At 40.9% G+C, this 16047-nt stretch overlaps 1 protein-coding gene across 5 annotated transcripts in view; it reads left to right on the top strand.

Moving 5' to 3' along the window:
- The window catches only part of daw1 (dynein assembly factor with WDR repeat domains 1), a 37630-nt gene that overhangs the window by 14873 nt on the left and 6710 nt on the right, over positions 1–16047 (top strand). For all 5 annotated transcript variants that reach the window (XM_069897230.1, XM_069897228.1, XM_069897231.1 and 2 more), the window contains 5 exons: positions 1149–1256; positions 2279–2385; positions 4807–4909; positions 6722–6836; positions 8741–8817. In XM_069897230.1, coding sequence (XP_069753331.1) covers positions 1149–1256; positions 2279–2385; positions 4807–4909; positions 6722–6836; positions 8741–8817 — 510 coding nt within the window. The remainder of the gene's footprint in view (positions 1–1148; positions 1257–2278; positions 2386–4806; positions 4910–6721; positions 6837–8740; positions 8818–16047) is intronic.

The following is a 16047-nucleotide window of genomic DNA, read 5'->3' as shown; positions in this document are numbered from 1 at the left end:
GATTATCAAATGGATACATGAAGTTAATCCAATGGATGTAGTATATTTGGACTTTAAGAAAGTTTTCAATAAGTCCCGTATAAGAGATTAGTGTACAACATTAGAGCACATGGGATTGGTGGATAAGAAACTAGTTGGCCAGTATATAAGCTCCTTATATACAGTATAATATTCAGTTATTGTAATCATTAAAATATTCTTTAGTAGTTATCTTCTATGAGAGTATTTGTTAAACATCTTATCCATACAAATTGAAAAAAAATAGTTTGACCACTTGAACTACGTAATTATACCATTTATTTTAGACGTACAGCATGGTAACAGGCCCTTTCGGCTGACAAGCCCATGACGCCCAAATTCACATACAATTTAGCTATACCCCCAGTACATTTTGAATGGTGGTAGAAAACTGGATCCCCTGTGGTTTGGGGTGGGGAGGGTGGGGTTATGGAAACCCATGCAAGCATGGGGAGAATGTACCAACTCCTTACAGACAGCATGGGAATTGAACGCTGGTCCCATTCATTAGTGCTGTAACAGCTTTGACCTAACTGCTACCCTAACTATGCCGCCCTAAAGAAGACATTTTTTTCCCTGATGATAAAATTCTTATTTTGTACTATGTACTGGTCTTGATGTTTAATGAGAGAAAAACCAAATGGAGTTAATTTGAATGCTCACTTCAAAAAGATTTCCCAATGAAGTGAGGAGTAGGTGAAGAATCCTACTGAAATATTATGCCTTAATTCTTCATCTCTTTAAAATAGTTATCTACACTAATTTGCAATTTATTTCATTGCAGCATCCTTTTGAGATCTCATTATGATTCCTTTTTGGAGCTTTTTCTCATAACAATGGAAAATCACACAATCAATTATAAAGTAAATGTACCTTCATGAATAAATAGATCATGTAAATCTCTTGTGTATATTTTCCTTCCATTAGATCATTGATTTTAATATGAAGTAGGATCCGTTGAGCCAGGGTAGCTTACAGAAGTTATTGATGTAGATTCTATTTGGGGGGGAAAAAAGCCTATTTTTTTCATACAGAATATAAAATGAAAATGCAGAGTTAAAAAGAATAAATAATATAACTCATTTATTTATAAATGTTTTACTTTTTGACTCCTATTTATCTAATTCTAGGTATGCTTATCATTTAATCCTCAAAGTTCCCTAGTTGCTACTGGTAGTATGGACACTACAGCAAAGCTCTGGGACATACAAACTGGGGAAGAATCTGTGACTCTTACAGTATGTATAGAATATATTCACTAACACTTCTTTTCAGTTTATGTACTGTACCTTCAAGTTATTTTGATCTCCTTGAAACAAACTTACATTTTGATACTGAAAAACAAATAAGCTATGGATGTGTGAAGCTTAAAATAAAATCTGAAATTGGTGGAAATATTCAGCAGGTTGAACTCCAACAGTAGAGCCCAGTGTTTTAGTGAACCACAATACCAGAGAAGTAGAGGATATTTTATACTAATTGAGGTTAAAAAGAAGTGATAAACAGAAAGTCATATTTAGAAGTTACACAGTATCGATAGGAAGTAAAAGGTAACCAATGTTTCAGACCAGAGCCCTTTGTCAGGCATCAGGAAAAGCAGGTAGACCTATAAATAAGAAGGTGGGGGAAGGAGGTAGGAAGGGGAAGTGGAAGAAGTGTAGGTTTTCGAGTATGGAGAATTAAATGTTCATCCATTGGATTATAGAATACACAGATGGAATATGACGAGCTATTCTACTGTTTGACCTCACTCTCTCAGTGCAGGAGACTGAGGACAGGATGGGAATTGGGAAATTAATTAAAATGGCTTCCAACTGGAAGTTCAAGATGGCCACCATGGACAGGAGGCAGGTGCTTAATAAAGCAGTTACCAAGTTTGCACTTGGTCTTGCTGGCGTAGAACATGCCATACCAAGAACATTGAATAGAATGGGTGAAGTTGCAGGAGGTGCATGTGAATCACCTTTAAGATGGAGAGGATTTTTTTTCTCTGAGGATCATGGGTCTTTACTGCTCATATTCTCAAAGGGCCCCAGATAGACTAGAAGGCAGAGTGAAGATAAGCCACTTTCTTGTTAAATGGTGGAAAAGTCTTGAGAGACAGAATGGCCTCCTCCTGTTCTTAAATCAAATGATTGTATGTATATCCATATGGTTTTGTTTGCTCTTCTTTCTCTTCCTTCAACTAAAACTTTTGAAGTGAACTAAACTTCGGAAGTTCAGGTTGGCCTTTTCTGATTAGTTTATTTCTTTCTTTCAGGGTCATTCAGCTGAAATCATCTCTTTGTCATTTAATACAACAGGAGATAAGATAATAACAGGCTCCTTTGACCATACAGTTTCTGTATGGGATGTGGGATCTGGCAGGTATGTAAGTTGTTTTGTGCTTCAATGTGTTATTTTTACTTTGGAAGATTCCAGCACAAATTTGAGATTTCTTAATTTATTTTATAATGCTTTGCATCTTTGTACAAATGATGTAGGGGAAATGGAGTTCACCACAGATGCTACATCACATTTATTTCTTTTTTGTTCACATTAAAAACTCATTATTTTAATCATTATATTCTTTTGGTTACATTCCTTTTAACATCATATACCTCGATACTTGAAACTTTGTCAAGTGGCTCTGGAAAAAATATAATGGACGCCTGGGGAAGATTCACAATATTATTGCTTAGAGAATAGGCTTAGTCAAGTGTAATATGGACTTTATAAATTCACACATCATTTACTGTGTTTTCTATATTTCAGCAATTACTAAACATAAAATCATTCCTAAGCCTATCATAACACCATGAAGGAATCTTTATAACTTGAAAGTTCTTTATTTCTTAACATGATATGAACTTTTCTCTAAAAGATTTGATCTGTGTGATGGGTCCCTTTTCTTGGATGTGTACAAGGATTTGCAGCAGTATTATTCCAATTTGCATAAGGTGCAAAGTATTGAGTGCAATAGAACAAGTTCTATATACAAAACCTCACACAATGACTGTTTTGTTCATAACCTGCCATTGAAGAGGGTGTTATGTGAAGTGAATCAATTCAGCAGTAGGTGGTTGAAAGTGTATTATTATAGATGGGAGTTGCAGGGAATAGAGACGATCACTGAGTGGAGAGAGATGCTAGTGGGTGGGCATCTGAGAAGATTGGGGAGAATTGGTTAGGGAGGATGCTCTGATTCAGATTTATTGTTGGAGTACATACATGACATTCACATACAAACCTGAGATTCCTTTTTCCTGTGGGCGCAGCAGAATTACCACTAATCGGTAGTGCAAAAGTAATCTGTACAAAGCATTAACATGTAAACAATCAAAAGAACTGTAAATAGATGATAATGCAAACAAACTGACTGTGCAATACAGAGAGAGCAAAGAAAATTATAAAGTGCACAAGTAAGAGTCCTTAAATTAGCCCCTGATAGTTTGTTGTTGAAGAGTTTGATGGTAGAGGGATAGCAGCTGTTCCTGAACCTGGTGGTGCAAATCTTGTGGTGCCTCTTCCTTTTTCCAGATGGCAGCAGCGAGAACAAAGTGTATGCTGGGTGGTGTGGGTCTTTGATGATTGTTGCTGCCCTCCAATGTCAGCATTCCTGTAGATGTACACAATAGTGGGGAGGGTTTTGTCTGTAATGTACTGGGCTGTACCTTTTGGAGGGGTTTACACTCAGGAGCTTTGGTTTTCCCATATCAGTCCATGATGCAGCTGGTCAGCACACTTTCCACCATGCATCTATAGATGTTTGCCAGGGTTTCTGATGTCATGCCAAATCTCTGCAAACTCCTGAGGAAGTAGAGGTACTGACATGCTTTTTTCATGATGCCGTTGGTACGTTGGGTCCAGGAAAGATCCTCTGAGAACCTAAATGTGCTCACCCTCTCCACCTCTGATCCCCCAATGATCACTGGTTTATATACCTCTGGCTTTACTTTCCTGAAGTCAACAATCAGCTCCTTAGTTTTGGTGACGTTCAGTGCAAGGTTGTTGTTGGTGCACCATTCAGTCATGTTTTCAATCTCCATCCTGTATGCTGATTCTTCCCCTTTCTTTATATGACCCACTAACTGAGCTACACCATCATCGGTGTAATGTGAGTATAGCAGGGGGCTAAGAACACAGCTCTATGGTGCTCCAGATCTGATGGAGATTGTGGAGGAGAAATTCTTACCAATCTTCACTGATTGTGGTCTGGAGGTGAGGAAATCTGTGATCCAATTTCACAGTGGCGTGTTAACTCCCAGGTCTTGAAGTTTGCTGATCAGTTTTGAGAGGATGATGGTGTTAAGTGGCAAACTGTAGTCAATAAAGAGCATCCTGATGTATGTTTCGTTGCTGCCCAGATGTTTTGGGGTTTGTGTAGGGCCAGTGAGATGGCATTCGCCCTAGACCTGTTGCTGCAATAGGCGAACTGGAATGGATCCATGTCACAGCTCAGCCTTTCAAAACACTTCATCACTGACTTAGGGTGTGAAAAAGAAGGATGGTAGTAGTGATCATGAAGCAGAAACTACGTGGACGGCTTGGCCTGGCTGATGAAGTCATGCTTCCTGTAAATATTGCTATAACAAACATCTGGTTAAACAGTACATGGGCCTTAGAAGTGTAGAAAGAATTTGCTAATATTATGAGTTTTCTGCATGCATCCAGAAATGAAAGTGTTAGAACGATGCATGAACTTTTGTATCTATTCTTTGCTCTCATGTCCAAATGTAAGGACAGTTGGAAATTAAACTTCTGTGTGCAAAATTTAAACAAATCATTTTTAATTTTGTGATCTATTAGGAGAATGCATACCTTGATTGGCCATCGAGGAGAAATCAGCAGTGCACTGTTTAATTGGGACTGTTCACTTATTGCAACTGGATCGATGGACAAAACTTGCACAGTGAGTTTGGGACTAAATTATGTCGGCACACTGTGTACTTTTTAACAGTCTTTGAATAATTGGAACTGCAGGCTTCAATAAGAATGAAGCTTCAGTATGAAGTAGTTCAGCATTGACATTATTGGTTGACTGGCCAGAAGGGAAAGAGTGGGAATAAAGAGGGCCTTTCTCTGGCTGGCTGCTGGTGACTAGTGGTATTCAACAGCGGTCAGAGTTGAGCCCATTACTTTTCATTAATTTAGATTATGAAATTGATGGGTTTGTGGCCATGTTTGTAGGTGGAGATACAAAGGTAGGTGGAGGGGTGAGTAGTGTTGAGGAATTTGTAGAGCGACTTGGACAGATTGTAAAAATTAGCAAAGACGTGGCAGATGGAATGCAGCATGGGAAGTGTATGGTTGTGGTAAACCACTGCTGTACTGTGATTGGCTACTGCTGGATGGACATGTCTCCCAAGACCGATCCTACCTATATAACCCCTTTGCATGCTCCCCATGATCAGTCGATGAGGTTGGTTGCTGCTCCTGTCCGTAGTCAATAAAAGCCTATCAGTTTCTTTTGTGGTCATTGATGGGGCATTCAATGGTCATGCACTTTGGTAGAATGAACAAAAGAATACCATTTTTTTTTAAATGGGGAGAAAATTCAGAAAGCAGACATCCTTGGGGACTTTGTGCAGGATTCCCTAAAAGTTAACTTGTAGCTTGAGTTAGTGGTAAGGAGGGCAGATTCAATGTAAGCGCTCATTTTGAGAGAACAAGAATATAAAAGCAAAGATTTTGTATTTCCCCTAGTCTCAGTTTTAAAATTAAACCAATAAAATGGAAGATGAACCTTTGTGATATATAATTTTAAGAGATATGACGAGATTAGAGCATTGCTAATGTTTCAATTTCTGGCTTCCATTGTCCAGTGAGGTTAAGAGTTTGTTTCTTGCTAGAATGGACCAAAGAAGTTGCAAACAGATAATTTACTAAAGGCATCGGTAGGAATATTCTTGCTATTCCCAGTTTAACAAGGAAATTAGCTGACAATTCCACAATTTATTTTAAACATTGTTGTACAAAAGCACCTTTGTGTTTTGTGGGTTGCACAGTTAATGGAGTGGTTATTGCAACATTGTTGCAGTGCCAGCAACGTGGGTTCGAATCCGGTGCTGTCTGTAAGGAGTTTGTCTATTCTCTCCAGGTCTGAGTGCATTTTCTCTGAGTGCTCCAGTTTCCTCCCATCCTTCAAAATGCACTGACAGTGGAGGTCAATTGGGCAGCATGGGCTTATGGGCCAAAAGGGACTGTTACCATGCTGTAGGTTGAACGTTAATGCATCTATTTCCTGATGACACCCAGTTCTACCTCACTGCCATCAATTGTGGGCTCTTCTTCATATTTGAAACACTGCTGTCCTACACCGACTAGTGAATAAGCACACATTTCTTCCTAATAAATACTTGATTTTTGATTCTCAAAGCAATTAGATTGATTTGTCATAACTCTTTCTTACTTGGGCTTGGTGATTAAACAACTACTTGATTCCTTTGTATTTTCCATTACTTGTGACTTTATATACATATTTTATTCATTCCCAAGACTATTTGCACCCACCTCCATAATATTGACTGTTTTGTTATTTGGCTATTCTCCCAACACTGTAAACTTAAGTTCATTTAAATTTTTACAGCTTTTGTCTTTATTAGGTTTTTAACCCTATGATCTCTGGTAGATTCCTGGTGTAACATTTCTTTCCCATGGCTTTTTGTTCTCTTTCAAATGAGAAATCTTTAAAGATGACTTGTGTATATTGATTATTTTCCAGATGTGGGACGCAAATAGTGGGAAGTGCGTGGCAACTTTGTCTGGGCATGAAGATGAAGTACTTGATGTTTGTTTTGATTACACAGGGCAACTTATAGCAACTGCATCAGCCGATGGTAAGTATAATAGCAGCTGAGTCCATAAAAAGGACCATATATTTCAATATGCCATTTTTATTCTTGGTGCATGTCATATAAACCACAGATGCTGGAAATATGAAAAAAAACCTCAGAAACACTCAGCAGGTCAGGCATTAGCAACGTAAAGAAAACATTAATATTTCTCGTCCAGGATGATGAAGAGTTCTGGATCTGAAATGTTAATTGTTTCTCTTTTTATTGATGTAGCTTTATACAGGATTTTCTGTTTTTAATTTGTTTCTATGCAAATAATATGAAGAGTAATAAATATACAATACAGACAGCCCATGAACTACTAACCATCAATGCATTTTAATTTTCATTTAAATTATATCACTTAATATTCCATAAGATTGATTTGATAATTCAAACTTTAATTACTCTGTTAACAAGGTAAATAATTATCAAAATATTTCAGTTCAAGAAGTGGAACGTAGCTTGGTGAATTTAATTATTACATGACATAAGCTATATTTCTTTCTTTCTGAGACCACCAAATCAGAATTTGCAAAATAATTAAATGACCTTTGAATTGAAAACATTTTGAAAGAATTTGATTGGCATAAAGAGCTTTTGTATGTCTCCAGATTGGGATAGCACTACATAAATGCTAATCCATTTACACTATCCATTTACAAGGTAATAATTAGACCATAAGACATGATTTAGGAGCAGAATTAGGCCAGAGTTAAGTCAGCTCCACCATTCAAATCATGGGTGATGTATTTTTCCTTTCAATCCCATTCTCCTGCCTTTTGCCCAAAAAATTTGACACCCTTACTAATCAAGAACCTATCACCTTATGTTTTAAATATACCCAAATTTGGCTTCCACAGCTATCTGGAGCAACAAATTCCATGGATTCACCAACCTCTGGCTGAAGAAACTTCTTCTCATCTCCATTCTAAAGGGGTGTTCTTTTATTCTATATTCTCTGGTTCAAGACACCCACCAATGAAAATATCTTTTCCATATCCATGCTATCCAGCCCTTTCAATATTTGATATGTTTCAATGAGATACCTCCTCATCCTTCTAAACTCCAGTGAGCACAGACCCAGAGCCATCAAATGCTCCTCACACAGTGATCCTCTCATCCCTGGATCATTCTTATAAACCTCCTATGAACCCTCTCTAATGCCAGCGTATCCTCCCTTTTATATCGGCCTGCATACTGCTCCACAATACTCCAAATGTGGTATGACCAATACATTATAAAGCCTTAGCATTACAAGTGTCCTCTTGAAATGAACACTTACATTGCATTTGCCTTCCTTACTATGAACTCAACCTGCAAATTAGCCTTTCCGGAATCCTGCTCTTGGACCCTCAGTCCCTTTGGATCTCCACTTTCTGAATTTTATCTCCATTTAGAAATTAGTCTATGCTTTTATAATTTCCACCACAGTGCGTGACCAAACGCTGTATTCCATCTACCATTTCTTCACCTTTTCTACCAACTGATCCAATTCCTTTTGCAGAATTCCTGCTTCCTCAACGCTACCCACTCTTCCACCTACTTTTTTATCATCTACAAACTGGGCCACAAAGCCAAGAATTTCATCATCTGCAACATGAAAAATAGCAGACCCTGTGGAACCCCACTAGTGATCAGCAGCCAGCCAGAAAAGGCACCCTTTATTCTACATTTTCCCTTCTGCCAGTCAGCCAGTCTTCTATCCATGCTTGTACTTTTCACATAATACCACGGAATCCTATTTTATTTAGTATTACCTAGTTTCCATTTCTTGACTGAAGCAAACATCAGGAAACTTTCCATCTGTTATGATTGTATCAAGTTGTAACTATTGGAAGAATTCATGTCTTTATTACCCTTGTACTAATAGTACAATGCTGAATGTACTCATTATTATTTTGAAGGTACTGCAAGAGTTTACAGTGCATCCAGCCGCAAGTGTATGATGAAGCTAGAGGGTCATGAAGGAGAAATTTCTAAGGTAGGTTTTGAAAATAATTACCAGAGGATGGTTATATTAGATGTCAAACTAAACTATTTAATTGAAGTTGGGCTCAAATCAAGCATAAATTCGGCAGACCTCTTAATATGAGCCCTAGTCTATGAGTAAGACTATGACTGCTCCTTTGTGGCATTTCTGCAATGGACTTTGATTCAGTATTACATTGGCACTGCTGCAATGGCAGCACTGCTGATGGTGTGCCCCTGGGGAGCAGAGACACATGGTTTTACCACCCAGTCCTACTACTGATGGCTCTGTACAAGCTTTAAGCTGCCTGTTAAAGGAGCAGATGGAATTTTAAAATTCTGTGCCAAAGGTGGCGGCACCTGGGCTGGAAGCAGGCTTGTGGGGTTGCAGACTCTGGGGAAGTAGTACCAGAAAATCGGGAACAATCTCCGTTTGAGATGGAGCAGAGGAGATGACCCTATAGGGAAAGTGACTATGGCCGTGAACCATCGAGGGGCTCAATAGCTGAAGAACACACAGGTGACAGTGGCAGGCTGTTGGCGACTCGAGGTGAGGAACACATACATGCTGCGGGCTGCTGGGGACGCAGTCAAGGACTCACACTAGGGCAATGGACAGCTGGAAACTGGCTGAAGGACTAGCAGATATCAAGACCAGGATGCAAGACGGTGCCAAGGGTGAGAACGGCTCCCAAGGGGTCTCAGGCACTGAAGAATTCCTGATCATGTTTGCATCTGGAGCTCAGGTTGGTAATGGTTTGGATTGGTCTGTGGGGCTGCAGAGACTGGGAGGGCTGGAGGCAAATCCACAGACACTCAAAGACTCTGAAGGGACTCTCCTTTGCTTCTCTTTCTCTGACTGTAAGGAGTGCTGGGCAATTTCTGCTGATGTCCAATCTTTGTCTCCCTTTTGGCAAACTAAATGCAATTTCATGTAATATTACATCTGTTTTATTACATGACAATAAGAAAGAAAAAAGAGTCTCCCTATCTCATCTCTTTCATGTGTTGGTATTTCCTGTACATACAGAACTTTTTCTTTGAATTTCCTCCGTGTTCATATTTATCTTAATCTATTTCTCACACTTCCCATTCTCTTTTTTGCAATCTCTATGCTCATCTTGGGGTTAAAGACTTTCACAGATATCTCAACCATACTCCCTCTCACCTTGCTGTCTTCTAGCTTCTCCATCTCCCACTTCAACTCTGTTGATAAGACTCTCCACAGCAATGTCATGAAGCTGTCTTCTTTGTTCCTTAATCATAACATACTCTCTCAGATTTCAGATTTATTGTCAGAGTATATTCATAACATCACATACAACCCTGAAATTCCTTTTTCCTGCAGGTGCGGCAGAATTGCCCCTTATTGATAGTACAAAAATAAACTGTACACTGCATTAACATGCAAACAAATAAAAGAACTGCAAACAGATAACGAATGTAAACAAACTGACTGTGCAATACAGAAAGAACAAAGAAAATCAATCTCCATTTCCCATATATCTGTCCTCATTCCCTTCCTTCCCAAGGTTCCCTTTGTCCTTGCCTTTCACCACCAGTTTCCACATCTGATGGACCATCCTCCATAATTTCTGTTACCTTCATTTGGATTCCTGCCAGCAGATACATCTTTATCTTTATTCCATTCACACTATTTAGAAGAGACCATTCCCTTTGTAACTGCCCAGTTCACTCTTGAGTCTCTTTCAACTAGTCCCTATCTCACAGTACTTCATTTTGCAACCCCATGAGTTGCAACACAAACCTATTTATCTCTTCCCTTCTCACTTTTCAGGGACCTAAACTGTCTTTACAGTGAAGAAATATTCACTTGCTTTTCTTCCAACTTCATTTAATACATCCAATGCATACAAAGTGGTGTCCTCTGTACTGGAGTAATCAAATACAGATTTAGTGACTGCTCTGCAAAATGACTGTTCAGTCAGCAGGAGCTTCTAGTTGCCAGTCCATTTAATTCTGATCTCTCTGCCTTTGGCCTCCATCTTTGCTTCAGTCAAGCCAATAAAAGCCAAGGAACATGTATGTATATTTAGCTGTCTGGACATGCCCCTTTGGCTGACTGGTCCTCTCACAGACTCCTGAATAAAGGTGACCGTCCCACAGCTTCCTCCTCAGTTCAGGACAGTTGACCAGCATGAATGTGCCTTTGTGAATAAAAGCCTATCAGTTTTGCATAACTTCCAGTCATTTGGAGTAATTGATGGTGCGTCAATTTTATTAACAATAAATTTTGATAATGGAGCAGATCCTAAAACCAGCGAAGTTGGAAATCAACCCACAATCGCCAGAAGCCTCCAATGACTTGGAACTCTGGCTGCATTGCTTCAAAGCGTTTCTGCAGGAATCATCTACTATCATTCAATCAGAGAATGACAAACTGCAGGTACTACATTCCCAGATCGGGCCTCTGGTATATTCAATAACCATGGACGCCGAGTCGTACCCAGAGGCAATGAACGTCCTGAAGGGCCAGTACTTTAAGAAAATAAGGTCTACACGAGAGACCTCCTGGCCACTCTATAACAGTGACCCAGGGAATCGAGTGCTGAGTATCTGGGTCCTGTGAGCTCTCTGATTGGCCTGCAACTGCAAGGCCATGACAGCCACGGTGAACACTGAGGACCTGACCAAGGATGCTTATGTCACAGGCATTGGGTCCAACTACATCCGGCAGAGACTGGTGGAGCAAGGTGAGCTCAACTTGCGAAAGGCAGTTGAACTGGAAGGCATGCTAGATTATATGGAAGCCTACTTGGCCAAGAACGCAGCGGCCTTGTGGTTGCCATGGCTGCTGTCATCTTGGGAGGGCTGTGTCCCACCAGCAACCCGACCACGGCCATTGTACTCCACAAGCACTCGAAGTGCTACTTCTGCAGCCTGAATAAGCACTCGAGGAAATTCTGCCTGGCGAAATATATGGTTTGCTCTAACTGTGGGAAGAAAGGACATTATGCAAAAATATGCAAGTCCAAGTCACCTTAACCCAGCAGTGCTGCACGCGGGCTGTGGGCATTGCCATCTTGGACACAGCCATCTTTTAAATCCAGCAGTGCCGTGTACGAGCCTTGGGGGCCACCATTTTGGACATCGCTTTCTTTGGACCGAACACTCTACCGGATCTACGGACAGTGATCTAATACTGGCCTCTATCACACTGGATCAAGGTAGTCCACACCCATTCACCAGATTGATGATGGTAAACACCCATGAAATAAGCTCCCTGTTCAATAATGGGAGCATGGAGAGCTTCATCCACCATGACAAGATGCAGCATTACTCCCTTACAGTAAAGCCAGTAAGCCACAATGTCTCCTTGGCCTCAAATTCCCATATGGCTGATGTTTGTGGCTACTGAATTGTATAGTGACTCAAATTGTGCAGGGCACAGAGTACAAAGACTTTAAACTCCTGGTGATGTCACAGCTCTGCACTAGTGTGCTACTGGGGCTGGACTTTCAATGCCACCTTAAAGTTTGACAATGGAATACAATGGGCTCCATTCCACCCTCATTGTCTGTAACCAGCAGTTTTTAAACCATCCACTGCGCTCCACCAGCAAACTCCCCCCCCACCCCCCGGCCTCTTCCCCCACTATTTGCAGCCAGAAACCCGAAGATTGCCCACTGTGCGTGACCTGTGGATTCTCTACTCAAGATCACTCTTGTTCATTAACTTCACCCATGACTGTAAACCTGTTGCCACCAAAAGTAGGCAGGGACAGGGTCTTTATTTGGTTGGAGGTGCAGCAGCTACTCAATGAGGGGATCATTGAAGCCAGCACCAACCCCTGGAGAGCCCAAGTGGTGTGGTGATGAATGGGGAGTAAAACAGAATGGTTATTGACTACAATCAGATCATTAACAGAAATACTCAGCTGGACGTGTACCTCTTCCATGCATATCTGATACAGTAAACCAAATCACTCAATATCGGATATTCTCCACTATTGATCTAAAGTCAGCTTACCACCAGCTCCCTATCTGCCCGGAGGACCACCAATATATTGGTTTTGAGGCAGATGGCCACCTCTACCATTTCCTGAGAGTTCCCTTCAACATCACCAACAGGGTCTTGGTTTTCCAGTAGGAGATGGACCAAATGGTAGACCAGTATGAGCTGCAGGCCACATTCCTGTATCTGGACAATGTCACCAATTGCGGCCATGACCTGCCAGATCATGATGCCCAACTCGAAAAATTCCTCCAGGCTGCCCAGTTTCTTAACCTTGCATACAATAAAGCTAAATGTGTATTTCGCTTAACCCACCTTGATATCCCTGACTGTGTCGTGGAGAACAGAATCATTGGTCCCCGACCCCGATTGCATGCACCCAGTTTTGGAACTCCCCCTTCCCTGCAACCTCAAAGCCCTGAAAAGGTGCCTGGTCATCTTTTCCTTGTATGTCCAGAGGGTCCCAATTATGTGAAGTCCCGCCCCCTCATTAAATTCACCTTTGCTCTGCCATCAGAGTCCTGGGTGGCCTTCAGCTGCATTAAGTTGGATGTTGCCAAGGAGAGTGATGTATCTGACTTTGTTCTAGCTGCTAACATTAACCAGACGGGCAGACATAGAAATAATGAAAATGGGTGTAGAAGTAGGCCATTTGGCCCTTCAAGCCTACACTGCCATTCATTATGATCATGGCTGATCAATAACTAGTTCCTGCCTTCTCCCCATACCCTCTAATCCCCTTGGCCACAAGGGCCAAATCTAACCTACACTTAAATATTGACAGGGAACTGGCCTCAACTACTTCCTGTGGCAAAGAATTCTACACATTTACCACTCTCTGAGAGAAGACATTTTTCTTCATCTCAGTCCTAAAAAAATTCCCCCTTATCCTTAAACTATGGCCCCTGGTTCTGGTTTTTCCCAGCATTGGAAACAACCTTCCTGCGTCTAGTCTGTCTAAACCCTTAAGAATTTTATGTTTCTATAAGATTTCTCCCTCCATCTTCTAAATTCCAGAGGATACAAGCCTAGTCTATCCAACCTTTCTTCATATGCTAATCCCTCGATTCCCGATATCAGCCTAGTGAACCTTCTCTGCACCCCCTCCAAGGCAAGGATGTCCTTCCTCAGATAAGGCGACCAAAACTGCACACAATACTCCAGGTGTGGTCTCACTAAGGCCCTGCACAGCTGCAGCAGGATCTCCCTACTCCTGGACTCAATTTCTCTCGCTATGAATGCCAACATACCATTCACCTTTCTCATCACCTGCTGCACCTGCATGCCCACTTTCAACGACTGATGTACAGCAACATCCAAGTCTTGCAGCATCTCCCCTTTTCCTAAACAGATACCATTTAAATAATAATCCTCTTTCCTGTTCTTGCCTCCAAAGTGGATAACCTCACATTTATCCACATTATACTGCATCTGCCAAGTCCTGGCCCCACTCACCTAACTTGTCCAAATCACCCTGCACTCTCCTAGCATCCTCCACACAGCTAACCCTGCCACCCAACTTCGTATCATCTGCAAATTTTGAGATACTGCTATCTATTCCCGCATCTAAGTCATTGATATATATCGTAAACAACTGCAGCCCCAGCACTGAGTCCTGCGGTACCCCACTGGTCATTGGCTGCCATTCTGAAAAGAACCCATTTATTTCTACTCTTCCTGTCCCTCAACCAATTCTCTATCCACCTTAATACCATACCTCTTATTACCGTACTCTAAGTTTATACACTAGTCTTCTGTGCAGAACCTTATCAAACGCCTTATTAAAGTCCAGATATACCACATCCACTGGTTCTCCCCTATCCACTCTACTGGTTACATCCTCAAAAAACTCTTATTAGATTCATCAGACATGATTTCCTCTTCACAAAACCATGCTGACTCTGAGTGATGATACCACTACTTTCCAAATGTACTGAAATTGCATCTTTAATAACCAATTCTAGCACCTTCCTTACTTCTGATGTCACGTTAACTTGTCTGTAGTTTCCAGATTATTTTTTTCTCCCCCTCTCTCTCCCTTCTTAAAGAGTGGGGTTACGTTGGCCACCCTCCACTCCTCAGGTACTAATCCAGTATCCAAAGGGGTTTGAAACCTTATCACCAACACATCCACTATTTCCTGGGCTACTTCCTTCAGCACTCTCTGATGCAGACTATCCAGCCCCGGGGATTTATCCACCTTTAATCCCTGCAATTTAACTAATATAACTTCTCAACTTACAATTATTTCCTTTAATCCCTCCATCACAATAGATCCCCGATCCTCAATAATTTCCTGTAGATTAGTTATGTCTTGCTTGATGAAGACAGAACTAAAATAGTCATTCAAACAGTCTGCCATACCCTTGTTCCCCATGATCAACTCACCTGTTTCTGTCCACAATGGACACACCTTTGTCTTAACTAACCTCTTTCTCTTAATGTATCTGTAAAAATTTTTACAGTCATTTTTTATGTTCCCTGCCAGCTTCCTCTCATAATCCCTTTTACTTTTCCTAATTAATCCTTTTGTCCTCCTCTGTAGAACTCTGAATTTCTCTCAATCATCAAGGATATTATTCTTTCTGGCTAACTTGTAAGCTCCTTCTTTGGATTTGACACTCTCTCGGATCTCCCTTGTTAACCACGGATGCGCTACCCTCCTCGATTTATTCTTCGTACAAACTGGGATGTACATTTTCTGCACTTGCTCCAAGCTCTCCTTAAATGATTGCCATTGCATTTCTACTATTAGTCCTTTAAGTACCATTTGCCAATCTATTTTAGCCAATTCACATCTCATACTATCAAAGTTACTCCTCTTCAAGTTCAAACCCTTTGTATCCATATCAACTCCGTAGCTTTTCTTTTCCCGCACCCTCCATGGCCCCAAAATTCGACACTCCTCTGTCGAGAAGGAGGCCCAAGCCATTGTTGAGGTGGTATGGCACTAGAGGCACTACCTCGCCATCAAATGATTTACTTTGCTGATTGACCAATGTGCATTTGCTTTCATGTTCAACAATCAGCAGCGAGGTAAAATTAAAAACGACAAGATATTGAAGTGGAGAATTGAATTTTCCACCTACAATTATAATGTACCGGCCCGGGAAACTCAATGAGCACCCAGATGCTCTATCTGCAGAACATGTGCCAGCACACAACTAGATCAATTGCAAGGCCTCCACAATAACTTCTGCCACCCTGGGGTCACTAGGTTCTTTCACTTTATCAAAGCCTGCAATCTGCCTTACTCCAATGAGGCGAT

Source organism: Narcine bancroftii, chromosome 9 (assembly GCF_036971445.1).
Source record: "Narcine bancroftii isolate sNarBan1 chromosome 9, sNarBan1.hap1, whole genome shotgun sequence".
Classification (NCBI taxonomy): domain Eukaryota; kingdom Metazoa; phylum Chordata; class Chondrichthyes; order Torpediniformes; family Narcinidae; genus Narcine; species Narcine bancroftii.
The sequence above is the reverse complement of the archived record's forward strand: the minus strand, read 5'-3'. Positions and strand labels throughout refer to the sequence as shown.